Source organism: Cyrtonyx montezumae, unplaced genomic scaffold (genome assembly GCF_038088225.1).
Source record: "Cyrtonyx montezumae isolate F1298 unplaced genomic scaffold, pur_monq_1.0 scaffold_0, whole genome shotgun sequence".
NCBI classification, from domain to species: domain Eukaryota; kingdom Metazoa; phylum Chordata; class Aves; order Galliformes; family Odontophoridae; genus Cyrtonyx; species Cyrtonyx montezumae.
In genome coordinates, this window is record NW_027071824.1 from 28,479,212 (window position 1) to 28,495,891 (window position 16,680).

A 16,680-nucleotide genomic window follows, 5' to 3' on the forward strand; every position below is an offset into this window, starting at 1 on the left:
AAGATGGAGCCCAGCATGAGATGAGGTACTGTCAGGTGCTTTGTGTCAGTTTTTTGGGGGGACCAGTTCTGGGTGTAGAAGAGCTGTTTCCAGCAGCATCCCCATTGGGAAAGTCAGCTCACATGAGGATCATTGCAAGATGTGTGTGTATGCTTGTGCTCTCCTCCATCCAGGTGGTTCAGGATTCACCTAGGATGAAGCTACTGCTTGAAAGAGACTCCCAGTATTTTCCCTCCCTCAAAGCCTGTGCTGGAGCTGGATGGTTGTAGCTTAGGTGCAGCCAGTGTGCCTCTCTGCAGAGCCTCTTGTGCTGAAACTCCTGTATCAGGCTTGGCTGGTGGCTTTATCAGCCATCAAATCTCCTTTCCCTTCCAAGCACACTTGCACAGGGCAGCTTTTGCATGAAGTGATGTCACCCTGCCAGTCATGACAGTTCACCTGTAATGGTGATGAGGCCTTCCCCCACCATCCACAGCTTGGTGTGCCAATTGTGCTGGAAACAGGAAACAAAAACTGGCAGCAGAAAGGTGGGATTGCGGTTTAACCTGGCAGGTAGCTCAGCACTACACAGTTATTCTCTCACTCCATCTTCCCGGTGGGATGGGGAGAGAATCGGCATAAAAAAACATGAAGCAGAACTCTTGAGTTGAGATAAAAACTATTCACTAAGACAGGAAAGGAAGAGAGAAGGAGAATAATAATAATGATGACATTAATATAATATATATTTACCGAGCCAGTGATGCACAAAACAACTGCCCACCATGCACCAACCAATGCCCAGCCAGTCCCTGAGCAGCAGACAACTCCCTGCAGTTCTTTAGTGGTTTTTTTACATGATGTCATATGGTATGAAATATCCCTTTGGTGAGTTTAGGTCATCTGTCTTGGTTCTGTCTCCTCTAGCCCCCCTCACTAGTAGGACAGTACAAGAAGTTGTAATGTCCTTGACTTTGTGCAGTCACTGCTCAGCAACAACTGAAACATCAGTGTGTTGTCATTGTTTTTTCTCCTAAAGCCAAAACATAGCATCTTTTCAGACACTTTGAAGGGGGTATGAAAGCTGTGTCCCCACTGAAACCAGAACAGAGGAGAACAACATACTTGCTATTTCTCCTGACCTGTGGAAACTATCTTGATCTCAGGCACAGTTACCCTGGTCCCAAGGGACTGTTTTTCAAAGGGCCTTGTGGCCTCTCTGCTCAACAAACCCTGCTTTCCTTTCTCAGCTTCTTCTTCCTCTTTCTGTAGTGCCACATACTGTTAGCTTTTTTTGTCATTATGTTAACTGTACCACAGCTCATTCCTGCTCTGGAAGAAGCCCTCTATGTTTAGCCTTGATTTTCAAGTTATTTTGTATTACAGTTTCAAAGTCAAAACAATTTTCTATCAATCTCCACTCAGTTGCCTTCTCTGCGGACATAGGCACAAACTAGTTTCTCTTGTCTTGTAATTGTTATCCTTTGGGATAACTCTTTTCCTCTTGGTGGTTATTCCTTTGTGTTTATGTTGTTGCTAAGTCTTGTGATGTTTTTCCTGTTGAGTTTCCTTTTTGCTAACACCATTTTCACTCTGCATAATTCAACTTCATCACCTATAGAGCTTGTGGTGTCTTCACTGGAGCTGTGAGCTGTGAACAGTAGCACTGAAACTACTTTGCATTTGCCTTTACTTCTTAATGGTCTTGAATCAGTCTGTTTCTCTGTTAAGACTGTGCCTGTTAAATGCCACTGAGATAATAAACCTCATTACAACATATTTTTTCCTAACCTAATGGCAACAGTATTTCAGTTTGTGGTGTGAGCTTGCTGAATCCTTTGCTGATGCTTAATGTAATTGTTGGACAATCAAAAATGTGCCAGCAGGCTTCTTTGCCTCTCAGAAAGACAATTATGAAGCCTACAAGTGATTTTTAAATGGCAGAATGGTATTTTTCCCAAACTGACTAATCCAATGCCAGTAACGATATTAGCTCTTCATTCAGACTTTTGTCCATTCTGCCCCGGAGTTTAAATCTGATACGTTGCCTTTGAATATGTGTATTAGAGATTATTCTCTTCTTTTAAATCGTCATACAAATGAACCAGTGCTTTTTGCCATATTTTCTATCAGCTATGCAGTAATACCATTTACACTGCTATGGTTAACAGTGTTTTCTTTGGATCATTTGGAAACAGTGAGGAAATGGTTACAAATGTGTTTTGCTTAAGTAGTTTATCTTTCTAGTGCAGCTGGAGTTTTTATTTCACACTGAATGCATTAGTACAACATCAGGAATTTCTTTTCTAGTCTGTTGAGAAGCTGAGTATAGCAGTAACTGAACTGGAGATGGTAACTAGCTGTTTCTTGAATAGTACCCAGAAGAGAGAGGCTTTTTGCCTGTTTTCCTGCTTCTGTGAGCTTGGCACCACAGTACTGGAGCATTTAAGGTTCTTTCCTAATAATGTTAATATTCTTAAGTAATATTCTTCCTAATTAATATTGTTTTACTCCAGTAATACCATGAAAAGGAAAATGGCATTGCCTGCAGTTTAGAGCTGATGTACAGATGCATATGGGGCTATCCATGCCCTGTAACACACATGCTTGAACAGCAGGTTGCCATCACATTAGGACAGTCATTAGGGATTCTGGCAAGGGCTGGTGTACTGCAGCAGATGCCAGACAGCTCTGGAAAGAGGGCTGCAGTGGAGGAAGGTGGTGGCACCCCTGGGGCATCTTCACAGAAGCAACCCAAACCGCTCACAAAGAGTTTACAGGTCATTCTGATCAGAGCATTCAGGGCGTGTTACTGACCTGACAGGAGATCCTGAGCTATAGTAGAGATTAGAAAATTGAAAGCCTTTTGATATTCCAGCTTCTTCTGTATGAAGTATTTTTAAAAACTGCCTTGACATGTACTGTCCCTTACTATTCCACATAGTGTTCTTAATTCTACTTCATGTTACAAGCCCATCACCCTAAGGAAATAACAACACTTGTCTTTTAGGAGTATCAGTAGTTTTATTTAGGCAATGGAACCACGCTTAACTATTGTTCGTTCATTGGTGAATGAGCAAGTTCTCTCCTTTTGCCTGTAATACAATTGGTAGTGGACTTTACAACTCTTCTGAGATGTAAGACGAAAGGCGCAGATGTAAACCATGTCTAATAGGATGTTGGTGAAAATGTTGTTGCTTCTATTAATTGTAACTCAGAGCAGGATAGATGAGTTCTTTGTCCCTTTTTCCCTGTTCTTTGTCTTTTTTCCTTTACTGGTGTGAATAATTTTGAGACTGTTTCTGTTAAAGTTCACAAATGTATTTGAGTATTCGTAGAGTGCTGCTGTATGAGTAAGGCTGGCCAACTGTTTGTATATTTTGTGACCAGATGGTTCTGCTTCTCTTCTGCTTTTCTGTAACCCCTTGCATCACTAGTATTTTTATTAGTGCCTTCTACTCTCTACTCCACATAGATTTATGTGGGTTGCATCAAAAACAACATAAAAATTACTGTTATGTTAGTTAATTATTTGAGTCAAGAGTTGGAAGTTGTTTTGAAAATTAGTGTCCTCCTTCTTATGTATCTGCTCTTTGAAGCTGAAAGTGATTTTTCTTGTGCATCTTAGCATTGTTTTTTTGTGATGTATATATTTGTCCGAATCAAGAACTGAGTCTGTGAATATTTCTAGTCATTGGATAAACGGTCCAAGTCTTCAAGCTCAAGATGTCTCAATCTGAGCTACAGGAGAATCTGGTTACAGTCCACCCAATATCACATATTTATGGATAATTTTAGATGGTTTGTCTATCCAATTCCAATGTGTGTTAATTTCACATTTTTTTCTGTGCTAATTCTCACAGTATTCTCAAGACGTTAAAAATAAAAAAGGCAAGGCAAGGAGGGAAGGGAATGGAAAAAGGAAAGGAAAGGGAAGGGAGAGGGAAAGGGAAAGGGTCTGGTCTTATTTTTCCAGGTTATGGAGAAAAGTGGATATAATTTACCAAAGCTGCAAAATTCTGATGCCTGGATTACTCCCAGCATCTTAGAGTATTTTTCAGTGCCGAAAAGTTTCAATTATCTAATTTCTTTTGAAAAGTATTTTATTTCAGTAGTAGTTCTGTTGAAACTTCCAGGTCAAGTGTTAGCAAACCTGTTTCTTGTCATACTACTTAAAAGCTGAATGAAGTACTACTCAAGTATTTTTCAGTTTACGTTAGGTGACAGTTCATCTCACCCAACTCCAGGAACCCCTATTTTTATATCATCAAAGAGAAACATGCACTTAAGGAAGTGACTTTACCTGATCTCTGTTTATGGTGAAGTGTGTGTTTCTTTCCAATGACTGTGAATAAGGCTAGGTGATTAGTTCAAATCGTCTCCCATACCATGAACACTTGCATTTATTTTGTGAAATCCAACCCTAAATGATTAATCAAAGATACTATCTTGGTCCAATATATAGGAGGGAGAGGAGGTTCCTTTGATATATTTGTACCTGACACAACAGGTCAAATGTTAGCCTTATTAGTTTATTAAAAATTCTATTTTTTTTAGGGAGATGAGGAAGGGAAGAAGGATGATAGAAAAGAGATAGGAATGAAAGCAAAGAGGTCTTTGTGGAAACCAAGAGCTAGTCAACACCAGGATTCCAACTTAGCTTGTGTTTCAGATGTTGATCTCCAGTAGTGATGGGTTGTCAGGTCGTTGGAGGCTGTGTTGTTCTGTTGATGACAGCAACTTCTTAGCACAGAAGCCAAGTCTCCAAAATACTCAAACTTCCAGCTAATGAAATTCACCAATTTATGCAGCACATTGTAGCTGCTGGCTTCAATCTGTGTGATTCTTCTGAAAGCCTTTTTTCACTTTTAGTTTTATTTCAGCCTTACCTCAGATGTCAAGACACATATTAGGGAGAGAGAAAGAAAGAAAAAGAAAATAAAATAGAACATTTAGTATAGAATTGGAGAGGTGCTAGGAGGATCTTTAGCATGCTAGGTTCATAGGTTCATAAGGTCGGAAAGGACCTACAAGATCATCTAGTCCAACCATCCTCCTATCACTATCCCTACCCAACTACTAAATTAAATCCCTTAGCACCTCATCTTAAACGCTTCTTGAACAGCGCTAGGGATGGTGCCTCAACCACCTCCCTAGGCATTCTCTTAAGATGAATGTGTATTTAATTTAACAGACTGTAAATTCAGTTGCAGTCCACAGTCATGTCCTAAGATTTTTGTTTTGTACTAGGTTTTGACCTGCATGGTGAAATTCCACTTGAAAGATAACTATTCAAATTTTGAAGTGTCTGTGAGAGGAATCCCAGCTTCTCTGAGAACTGCTGTGCACTATTTAACTCCAGATGACTTTTGAGAAGGCAGATAGGTGGCTTTATCCTTATTCTATCCAAAACACAAACCTGCCACAACTTGCACAACTGTCTCAAATTTAGGGAGTTCAACATACTTCTCTAAGGGCTCAGAGATTACCAATTCATTATTCCTAATGAAAATATTAATTTGACAGCAGAGTGCGATACAGAGACCCATTTACAGTATTGTTGTTTATATCTACCCTGTCCAACACAGAAACCAGAATGTGGACTGCAAACCTTTTAAAAAGGAAGATTTTTTTTTCTTGTTAATTTTTGATTTAAATTTAAAAACTACTGCACAGGCTTGGGAGGAGGCTGATGAAAATGCTCCTATACTTTATTCTTTTCTTTTAATGTGAATACTTGTACTTAAAGAACTGAACACAGGCCAACATTTAGTTTCCTGTGCTAGGCATTCGAATAGCCTATTATATCTTGACATAAATTACTCTCCTATGGCCTGAACCGGAGTAGAACCTCTGAAACAGTGGTGAAAAGCTGGAATTGTTATTGTCAGTCATATCCTGTTCTAACTATTCCTATTTCAGGGTTTAAATTTGATTCCCTAATGAACCATGTTATTTTGGAGCATTGTGTTGCCTATGCCACTTGGATGTTAGATAATTGTGATTTGGCTTTACCAAATGGTAAGGCAGGTAACAAAATAAAGTCTGTATCTTTAGCATATGCTACAGACTAGTAATGGTTCTCTGGAAGAGATAACCTCTCTTTAGGATTGCCATTATTTCCTCTTGCAACATTTAATTCCTTTCTTCATTGACATCAGGCCCTGAAGCACACAAGCCCATCAGATCTGAAGACTGAAAAATCTACATATCAAAGTTTCACATATTTTTATTGGATGATGAAGATTGACCTTTTTTGCAACCATACCTGTGTGGAAGTTTTGATCCTGTGCAAGTGGGGAGATAAAGGAATAAAGATCAAAATGGTGTCCTACAAACTGAAAACAAATAATCATCTTCCATTAGCACAGTATCTTAACTTCTATGTGATACAGTTGCATAAAATTATCTGTTGCTAAATAGCTGATTCTGAAGTGGTACCATCTCCAGATATTTCACACTATTTCAGGAAGTCTTGGCAAGGAAAGGTATTGTATGTGATAGAAATGCATTGTGTGCAACAAAGGCGGTCTCTGAGTTTGAAGTTGACCTTAACTTCTCTCCTTCAGAGACCTGGGGGAGGGTTGCTGAAAGGCTGTGGAGCAGGCAAGAAGAGGCTGTATAGTTGAAAAGAGCTACTCTCCTAGACGTCTTGTGCTTCCACATGACTTTTTGTATCCCATTCTCAAGTCTGTACCCTGCACTTCCCGATCCTTCTCATACGTGCAACAGTGAGTCATTACTATTCCATCAGTTAGAAGAGTTCTGTGTCTGTTTCCCAGCAGCAACTGGGCACTACTGCATCTTTCTCTAAAATCTATGTGAGGAAATCTTGAAAGTGAGCTGAGAGCAGTTAGAGGGAGCAGCTGGCCTTCTGCTCTACCCCTGCTGCCTCCGGGAAATACCAAAGCAGATGTGTCTCAGCCATCTGCAGTCAGAGGCTCTATTCTCCTATGTCTCAAAGGGAAGGAGATAAAAAAGACATTTGCATTCAAATCACGAGTTATTGTTTGTCCAAAATTTCTACCAAATTAGGGTGCAGGTGAGTGCTTAAGTGAATAATGGAAACTATCCCCGACTTGGTCTGTCTTGTGTTAATTAGTACAGAGAATCACTCTCCTTTCTTCCTCCATCATGTATTACAGTTCATTGCCCTCTCTCCCATCATCTGTACTGCTCAGCTATGTGTTTCCTTGAAGCTGTCTCACTTTTGTCACAGGATGATGCTTTTTTGTGCAAATGTAAATATTTACAGAAGTTTACAAAAGATTAAGCCTCATCAAGTCAAGCATTTCTGCTAATGCAGTGTCGGGACAAGTCAGCAGGGAGCAAGAGCCTGGGCTGCTGTGCACAGCTGTTGCAAGACCAAACTGTGGAACATTCATTTTTGACTCATTGATCAAAACCACTTTGGAGATTGACAAGTGGATTGTTCAGTTTTTTTCCGGAGTGAAATTCTCTTCTCTGAAATAGTTTCTTCTTTGTGCACAGAAGTTCAGCATTTGTCTGCAGTTGAGTTGTTGTAATGCAAATTCGTAATGCAGATAAGTTATGCTTGTTGGACCAAGCAATTGAAAAATCCAACTCAGAACAAAAACAGCTGGAAATCTGCCCACAACACTTGTGCTCTGTTATTTCTGTTCTCATTCTGATCATCAGTACCTGAGAAAAATTATCCGACATTCTATCTTAGGAATTATAGGGGAAAATCCAAGTAGGTAAGAATATTAAAATAGAACCATAAAATTAATGTTTGCTTTTCTAGGAGGGTAAAACAAACAAGCAGAAGTCTTTCCAAAATTTGTGCAGCAAAATAAGCCACAAGGACATTGAACGCATGCAAGGAAATGCATGGCCTGGCACTGGTAACCCTAGAATTCTTCAGTGATCTTTACTCGCAGCATTGGTTTCTAGGCAAGAGCAAAAAAAGCCTTAGCTAAACTACTTGGATAGCTCTAGACAAATATCAGTGTCAGTTTTCTTGCTGCTGCTTATGTTATGGAAAGGATCTGAGCAGATAAAAAATGAGCTAAGCACTGTTAGACTAGTTAGGGTACCTTCAGGTACCTTTACACCTTGGGTCCTGGTTGTTAGGATTGTGCTTGCCTATGTGAATTCTAGTCACTCCAGTTATTATTTCTTTGGGAAGATATTCCCTTCCACTGCTTCAGATTGATGTGATTCTTTATGCAGTATGTTTGCATGCCATGTGGAAGCTCAGTCACGAGCATTTCTAAGACCAGTGCTTCATTTGTGCGTATTTCCATTTCACTTTCATTCTTTCCCTCTGTGTAGTTCCTGAGTAGGTCTAGTAAGACAAGCTTCGTGCTGATGCTTCAATGAAAATAGAAGTGCCCACTGTTGATAGTTGCTTAATGCAAATGTTTAAAAGAGTGTGGTAGTGTGGTTGCTCCATAGCTTCTGGGTGTTGGTAAAGGTGTTCAGCATCTTCTGATGTGAGAAAACAGATAGTTTTCAGCCTTGGCTGTTTCAGTGCTGGAGCCTTTTAAGGGGCTGAACCTAAAATACCTCGGCCCAGTGTCAGAGATCCAGAAACACAGCTCATGGGAGTATATTTCCTTAAAGGGATTTGCGTCCATGTTCAGTCTCAAGTACTGGAAGCTTTGCTTTTTGCTCCAGTGGGAGGTGGGGATTTGTCATACCAACTAAAATACCAGCTGTCCCCTGGCAGCTCACAAGCAATGCCATTGTAGTGGTGACTGATGGACAAAGGAGCAGTCTGGCACGTTTTTCTTCAATGCTGCTTTGTTGCCCCTTCCTAGTGAGAAGACCACAGGAAATCCTGCCTTCCTAGATAAACATCCTGCTTCCTCCTTAGAGCTCCTGGAGCAGGCAGCTTGACATGACTGTGGGCATTTCTGCGCCAGGCAAATTGAAGAAGAATAATCTTTCATAGGAAGTGGCTCAAGCCTCATTGTTTGAGGTACTGAGAACTAGAGTGGACAAACACCAGCTAACCTGACCAAGTGTCAGTAGTAGTCTGAGCAGGAGTATTGGGCCTGATGACCTCCAGAAGTCCCTTCTAACCAACATTTGTATGATTCTATGGGGATCGTATTCTAACAGCCTTTTTCCCTCTTTAAAATTAGTGCTTCTCTGATAAAACAATACTCAGCCTTGTATTTGGTCCTGTTCTTTTTGAAATATATATATTTTTTGAGATTTAATTAAATATTCTTAGTGTAAGTTATGAAATAATTATGCTGTTCTCTGGGAATGCTTGAATTCATCATCTTAATGCTCCCAAGATATTCCTGTAACTAAACACACTGAACGAAAGAAGTTATATTGAATTTAATAACACAATTGGAAATATGCTTATGGTTGTAGACCTGTGGCTTTGATGACTAATCTTAATGAATAAATTGAACCTCGCTCATCATTTAAACCTGCAAACATAGCTGAAATGACTGCATGGTTCAAGGTGAAATGAGGCCTCACAGAAATAAACAGATTTGGTGTTCTCTTCAGGTAGTAGATCTCAATCACAATTTTTGAGACTGAGATGTTAGGTCAAAGTGGAAATCTGAGAAAGATGGTGTACATAAAACTGAGGTTTGTGGGTTTTTTGTTCTTGTTTTTTTCCAGAGTATTGCACCCCAAATATATTGTAAATTTTGTATCCGCCTTGTACTTCATCTGGTTCTGAAGGATGGTCCTTGCTGTACTGTGCTTCTGGGCAAATAGGGATGGGCAAAATCCTGAAATGGTGACTGAGTGTGCTTGAGCTGCTCTAACTTGAGAAAAAAAAATCATTCAGTAATTTCATTATTTGATAGTTCTCAAGAGATGTGCACACACAGGTGCTGGCCTGTGGAAGACAAACCTCTCAGATTCTGTTTATGGTCAGTGGAGTGCAGTCTCCCAAGCATACGTGATCTGGTGTACAAAGTAAAGGGTGATGAATCGGGGCAGGAGCTTGATTATATAGGGAATAATGCTTAGTCTTTGTGAGTACAATGGCTGGTGATCCAAATAGCACAGATACTTTACCAAGGCTGTACTATTAGCAGAACAGGCTTATCTCAAAGTAATATTCTTAACAGTGTGCAAGTGTCTCAACTGCAGGCAGTTTTCGCAAAAATGCACGTCCCATCATCAACCCTTCAGGGCTTGATGATGACTTCAATTGCACCATGTAGGTGGTTTTATAAGAAACAGTGTTTTTGTGAATTTATTGTAGTTTACCATTGTTTCTTTCATATAGAAGAAAAATGAGATGTATATTGTTTGAAAATCAGAAAGATACTCTGTTCTCTGCAGTAATTAAAGCCAGAAAAACAAGAGGCTCTTGACAGTTATTTTTAGAAAAGCTTTAAATCTCTGTGAAAACTGGTTGTTGGTTTCAAGCATTTCCTTTTATGCAAATCACTTAAACTGGAGAAATTAGGACCAGAAAAACTAGTTGCTGTCAGATGATGATTGTTTTCCATGATTCTGGGAGCATACACAAAGTACAGGAAGCTTTCCAAACTGAGAAGAGGATAGAGTCCCTGCTCCAAAGCACATGAGTGTAAAGAGGAAGGGAGGAAAGAAAAGGGATGAAGCTGCAGCACACAGAACAATTAGGGTAATGCTAGCCACGGATCAGATGAGTTATTATAGCTGGTAGAAAGTGACAGTAATTTTCTTGAGAAAATTCATCTTGAGAGATGAAACGTTTATTTTGTTTAGTAAATGAATATGTTTTGGCCAAATATTTGTGTGAATGCATTTTCATTTTAGGTTATTATTTCTATTTTTACTATGTGTACTTTAAGTAGACAGAAAAACTTTACACATATGTTATATATCAATGTATCTTCTTGAGGAAAGAAAAATGAGAATTACAGCAAAATTCAAACCAAAAGTAATGTTTAAAGGATTCCAATGAGTTTTAGTAGATGCATAAATATTCAAACCTATTCCTAAACGAGCAATTCCCTCCAGTCTGGGAAATGGAACAACAACAACAACAAATATATATATATATATAATAAAAATCCACATTTTAGTTGTTGAGAAACAAGAACAACTATTTTTAATAGTAAAGCACCCTCATATGTAGGTGTACAGAGCACTTCAGAAATTAGAAGGTGTGTAAATAATATCTTCCCTCACCACTATGTTCTCGAAGAGATTTCTTTCAGGTTTCTCTTCAGCTCAGTGATATTCTGGGGTACTGCAAACTCACTGTAATCCCTCTGGCTCTCCTATAACCCAGTCACTCTCTTTTTAGAGGAGCATACCATAATAACATTATACAAACAACTAAATAAAATATCTCTTGGTTCAGCTGAAGAGATAAAAGTCCTTGTACAGCTGTCTCTTTGTGTTTTCCATTCTTCCTCCTACCATCTCACTTTCACATCTAAGTCTTTATTTTCTGTTTAGAAGGCTGCTGGTACTAATTTTCCATTCTTCAAGGTGAATTGGAAGGTGTTCTTCTAACCATGCCTTTTCTTTATGGTCTACTCATAAGAATTGTTGCATGAGACTGAAATTAGCTTTACTTTTTAAGATGGATTTAAATTGTTGCTTTGGGCAAGAATGAAAAAATACATGGAAAGAAGTGTGCTAGAGCCTCTGTAGTTCTGATCTGGGAGCATGATGCTATGTTAGCAAGGACTGTGAGGGGCATTCAGCACTGTGTTATATTTCTGTTTCTGTTCGCTATAACTTTATTTAGATATAATCTTGAGATTGATAAACAGGAGGATGTCCTGATATCCAACCCGTTACCCAGTCCTGCTTGTAACAGGTACATGAAATATTTGAAGTAATATTTGCTTCTATTTTCAAAATTTCATACGTGATTGTAGCATCACACAGGATGAGATTTTAATTAAAAGTATGTTTCCTTAGGATAATGGTTCTTACTTGGCAATTTTGTTTTTTTGTTGTTCTATTTGCAGGAAGAAGGTATTGTGAAGGAAATAGACATCAGTCACCATGTGAAGGAAGGTTTTGAAAAAGCAGATCCTTCTCAATTTGAGCTGCTGAAAGTATTAGGGCAAGGTTCATACGGAAAGGTAATTTTTAATGACATCTAATCACTTAAAGCAACATTGAAAATGTTGTGTTCTTTCTCTGAGTTCATTTGCACTGGTAACACTGCCCATACACGTTGTATTGTAAAGGCTGATAAGCAAGCCTCTTCTGCCTTCATTTTAATAACCTGTCTGTCTTTTGCTGGACTCCTGTATGTAGAACAGTTTAGAAAATAATGATTATGGCTCTGGACCTAGTCTAAGGAACAGAAGTGAGTAATAGTGAGCAACACTCTTTTACCTCTTTCTGACCTATCCACTAGTTAAGTAAGTGTGATCCTGCTGCTTAGTTGTAGGAACACTGCAAAGCTTAAAAGAAGTTTGCTTCTCAATTTCTGCTGAGGACAGATGTGATCCCAAAGACATTTCAAAGTCTCCATCTTTCACCCTGCTAGTTACCTCACACTGATTTTGTAAGAAATGCTGCTTGCTTAGCCCTAGATACTAAGTGCTTAATTTTCATTACAACTTCTTCATTTTCAGTTTTGATGCCTATAACCAAACTGTGTTCCTTAAATGTTTCATTGCTGAATGCTTATGCAAGTGTATATGTATGCATACTGTGTATGTATGCATACTCTATATGTAAAACATTTGTACTGAAAAAATTGCCTACTTATATGACCACAAGCTATTGAGAAGCAACATTTTTATCTTAAGTCCAAGGCTTTTCTCAGTCCTAAAAGCAATTCTTCAATATTTGCAAATGAGAATAGAAAGGAAAGATGGAGAAAGAGAAGAGATATTCATTTAATCATTAAATTCTTTCCATAGTATGACTAAATAAGACTTTGAAACCTATGATAAGGTGAGCCTAATTTACACAAAACATGGAAATCCTTATAATTTGCAATGTTTTTTTAATTTTATTCTATTTTATAAGTGATGGATCATTCCAGCTAACTTGAAGAACTGATTCATACTTAAAGTCTTCTGAAGTACCTCGTAAAAGCTGAGAACCATGACATTTAATTGGGGTCTTCAGTTTTATTCATGAAAAACAAACCACCTATTTTGGGTGTATTTAATAGCTTTCTGAGTATTCCAGAATTATACTGGTAGCTAAGGTTGCTAGAAGATCCCTGAGAAATATCAGAAGAATTGGCATTCCCTACCAAGTTTTGATCTAGAGAATTGCTTGAAAGCTCTGTGATGATGTTTGGATTTTGAGTATCTTAGATTGTACTGACATATTTCATTATTAACTGTCAAATGCGGCATTCTAGCTTCAGGCACTGTGTAATTGAAATGTCTAGTCTCTGTTACCACTTCCTAAAATGAGATCAGATTTCTGTGACACATTCCACACAATTCGCTGCAGGATCAGAATGTGAGTACGAACATTACACCTATCTGGAATTGTGTGATTTTAAGTCACTTTAGTATCTTATATAAAACTGGTCAATAAAAAGCAGCAAAAAGCAGCAAAGTCTGGTCAGAAATTTTTACACTGTCTCCATATATGTAAATTTTCATCATCTCAGTATTTCAGCTAATGTCTCAAATCCCTGTCTCTGGGGATGCAAAGCTGTTTTTCAGGTTGTTTGCCTAGGGCCTAAATCATTTCCTTCAGAATTAAAGAAAACGCCTTTGGTTTCAGGAGTGTGCTCACCACTTTTGAAGGTCACAGCACTTGCTTAGGTTTCTGGAGTGGAATTTGGGTGTTGAATTTATTACTTCAGATAAGGAGATTTTACTAGCTCTATCAATACATTTGCTTACTCATAACCTGAGATATTTTCATGCATGTCAAACTGGAAAATTGAAATTCTGCTCAGGAACATGCCCATGCTATTCTGATAAGTTATTATTTTTAATATAAAGAGTCCAGTAAATATTCCAGAACCATTTCATAGTTTCGAGAACTATTGAGACTATACCTTTAAGAATAGTTGGGAGGCAAACACCATTTTGCAATGCAATGCATTTTCATTTTTTCTTTTTCATTTTTGGTTTGATAATTTCAGTATCCTCTGAAACAGCACACGGTGTTCTTGAGTCATCTGTTTTGGAGGGAATGCAGACCAAATGCCCTATCCCGTGCTACAGAGAACAGCTGAGTAGAGACTAGATACATAAATTGGTTATTTGGATAAGTACAGCAATTAGGATACTAGTTTTGCAAGATAACATGGGGGATAGAGGGTATATCTAGTACTGCAACCTAATATTTCTGGAGATGCAGCATACTGTGTTGTTGTATATAGAGTATATCTTAAAATCATAATCTGAAGGCTTTAGATTTAGCATTCTTTTCTTTCTTTTTTTTTCCTTAATATATATATATCCATATCAATTTTTGCACAATAACAGTAATGGTAAAAATCTATTGTTTGGGCAAAATTACTTTGTGACTTTTTCCTCCCATTACAAAGTAATGCAAAAATTAACCATTTGACTTGGAATGGATGGAAAAATATCCCAACATTTCTCTTTCTATCTGAACTTATAAATGAATTGACTTCCTGAGCTTAATTTATTATGAATGTTAGTGAAAAACACTCCAGAAAGTCTTATGTGTTCCTGTTGCATCCAGATTTCATATTTGTTTCTGCAGTTGTGAGTACCGGAAGTACTTGCACATTCTTCAAACTGGGAAACAGGAGACAGGAACCAGCAACATGTGCCCAATCTGTTAGTTAGGGCAGCTCAGCTGTAGAACTGTGCGTATATCACATGCACAGGAAACATCCTGAGAATGAAAGCCTCACCAAAAATGGATCAGATCGTGTAGCAGAAGTGTTGTAGCTATGATGTGGTACAGATGTAAGAGCGCTGGTTAAGGTGTTCAGAGAGAAATTACTTTTTTTTTTTCCTCCAGCTTCTCTAGATGGCTGAAAAGTTATCTCCCCTCACAAACCTTTTCTCAGAGAGTGCTTGAGAAAACTAGTTTTTTTACAAATTATTTTTTTTAATAAGGAAACATCTTTTGACTTGCAAGTAATGTGCTAGAAACAGACTTCCTCCTTTTTTTGACTTTTCATGTTTCAGATGAAGACAGTTTGCAAAGCTGCATGACTCCCAAGTAAATGATGAATTAAAGTAGTTGCCACAGATTTTTGCAATCCTACACTAGACGTTCTACAGTAAAATCATTTCATTTAGACTTTGATTCATGTATATTTATATATATGTTATGTATGTGGTGTTTTTTGTTTGTTTGTAGTGCTTTTTTGTTTGTTTGTTTTGTTTTTAATTTGGATTTGGATTTACTTCTAGCTTCTGTCCAGCAGCAAGGGTGCTGAACTAACAGTTGAGCCCCTGCTGTTGTATTTCTGACCTGTGCAGACAGAGAGTCGCTTCCTGGGAAGCGACTAAAATATTAATTTATTTTTAAATATTAAAATACTGAATATCCTATAAAGACTGAACTAAAGTACTGACTTCTTTTCTGTTATCCTAGTGCTCAAACTTACTCATAGTCAGATAAGAATAGTTCCATGGAGTTGAACAAATAAAAAAATCAAAATTTTATCTACAGTAGTATTTTATTGCAATTAAAAATTTACAGTCAGTGTACGTAAGTTTGTTAAGTATGCTTGAGCAAATTTTCAGCTGTAAAAACTTTTTGCTCCAGCTACTTTTTGCATTCTTTATCTTTCATAATCGATGACAGAAGTTACACCTTTTTTTCCTCCTTAATTTAATTGCTGAAAATAATTTTAAGAAATTACGTATTCCTAAGCACAAGCAAGATGTTACTTTTTTCATATAAATCTGTTCAGAATATGCAGAAATGTGCACACATCACTAATGACTACTCATCCATCTTTAACTGAATCTCAAAAGGCTATTAATAATATTGAACATATTTTCTTTGTCAGGAATTAAAGGCTTAAAACAGAAGCTTTCCAGAACTAGCTCAACAAATTGCAGGTGAAATATAGGAAGTACTTTCAGCTAAGAGTTTTCATAGAATTCCCAAATTTTAGTATATATTTCCCTATTAAATGCTGCAAGGCTCGTAACAAAAAGCTTGATCCCCGCTTACACAAGCTGTCTGCTTTCTGCAGGTATTTCTAGTGAGGAAGATCAAAGGATCTGATGCAGGCCAGCTTTATGCCATGAAGGTACTTAAGAAAGCAACTCTGAAAGGTAAGGATTTGGACACTGGCTGCATTTCTGTGTTACTTCAACATCTACTTTTCTCGTTATTTTTGCATTACTGCTGTCTTATGGTATATAGGTGCAAAACTATATATTTATCACTGTAGTGAATGTTCTAGAAAAAAGATACACAGAATATGTTACCTGTGCTGGATGAGCGTGAGAACAGAGCAGTAGTGCTTCCTACCTGCTTTCTTTCTTCATTTTCTTAGTGTTACTTACAGAACTTCAACTGGGCATGTATTAAATTGTATCAGAATGGCAGTATCTCTCTATTGCTGAAGTAAACTAAAGAAAATACTTTTTTGCTGAACTAGAGCATTACTCTTATTGGGCAGGAAGGCCTTCCAGCTGGTTCTCACTATGTGCCTGAAAATTCATGGAAAATTATTTTTAACTGTGATGGATTCTGAGGTTGATCAGATCTTGTTTCCTAACTCATGACCAGTCAGCATGTGGCCTCCACTTGTCTGGGGCCAAATGACTGATTACTGAAGGTGGTCATCCTCCTCTGGGCTCTTTGGCTGCTACAACCTTACTATGA

General features: G+C 38.0%; 1 protein-coding gene across 1 annotated transcript in view; it reads left to right on the forward strand.

Moving 5' to 3' along the window:
• Nucleotides 1-16,680, forward strand: part of RPS6KA2 (ribosomal protein S6 kinase A2) — a 157,998-nt gene that overhangs the window by 56,372 nt on the left and 84,946 nt on the right. Inside the window, exons 2-3 of the mRNA XM_065731237.1 lie at nt 11,895-12,011; nt 16,043-16,124. Of these exons, the coding sequence (XP_065587309.1) occupies nt 11,895-12,011; nt 16,043-16,124 (199 nt within the window). The remainder of the gene's footprint in view (nt 1-11,894; nt 12,012-16,042; nt 16,125-16,680) is intronic.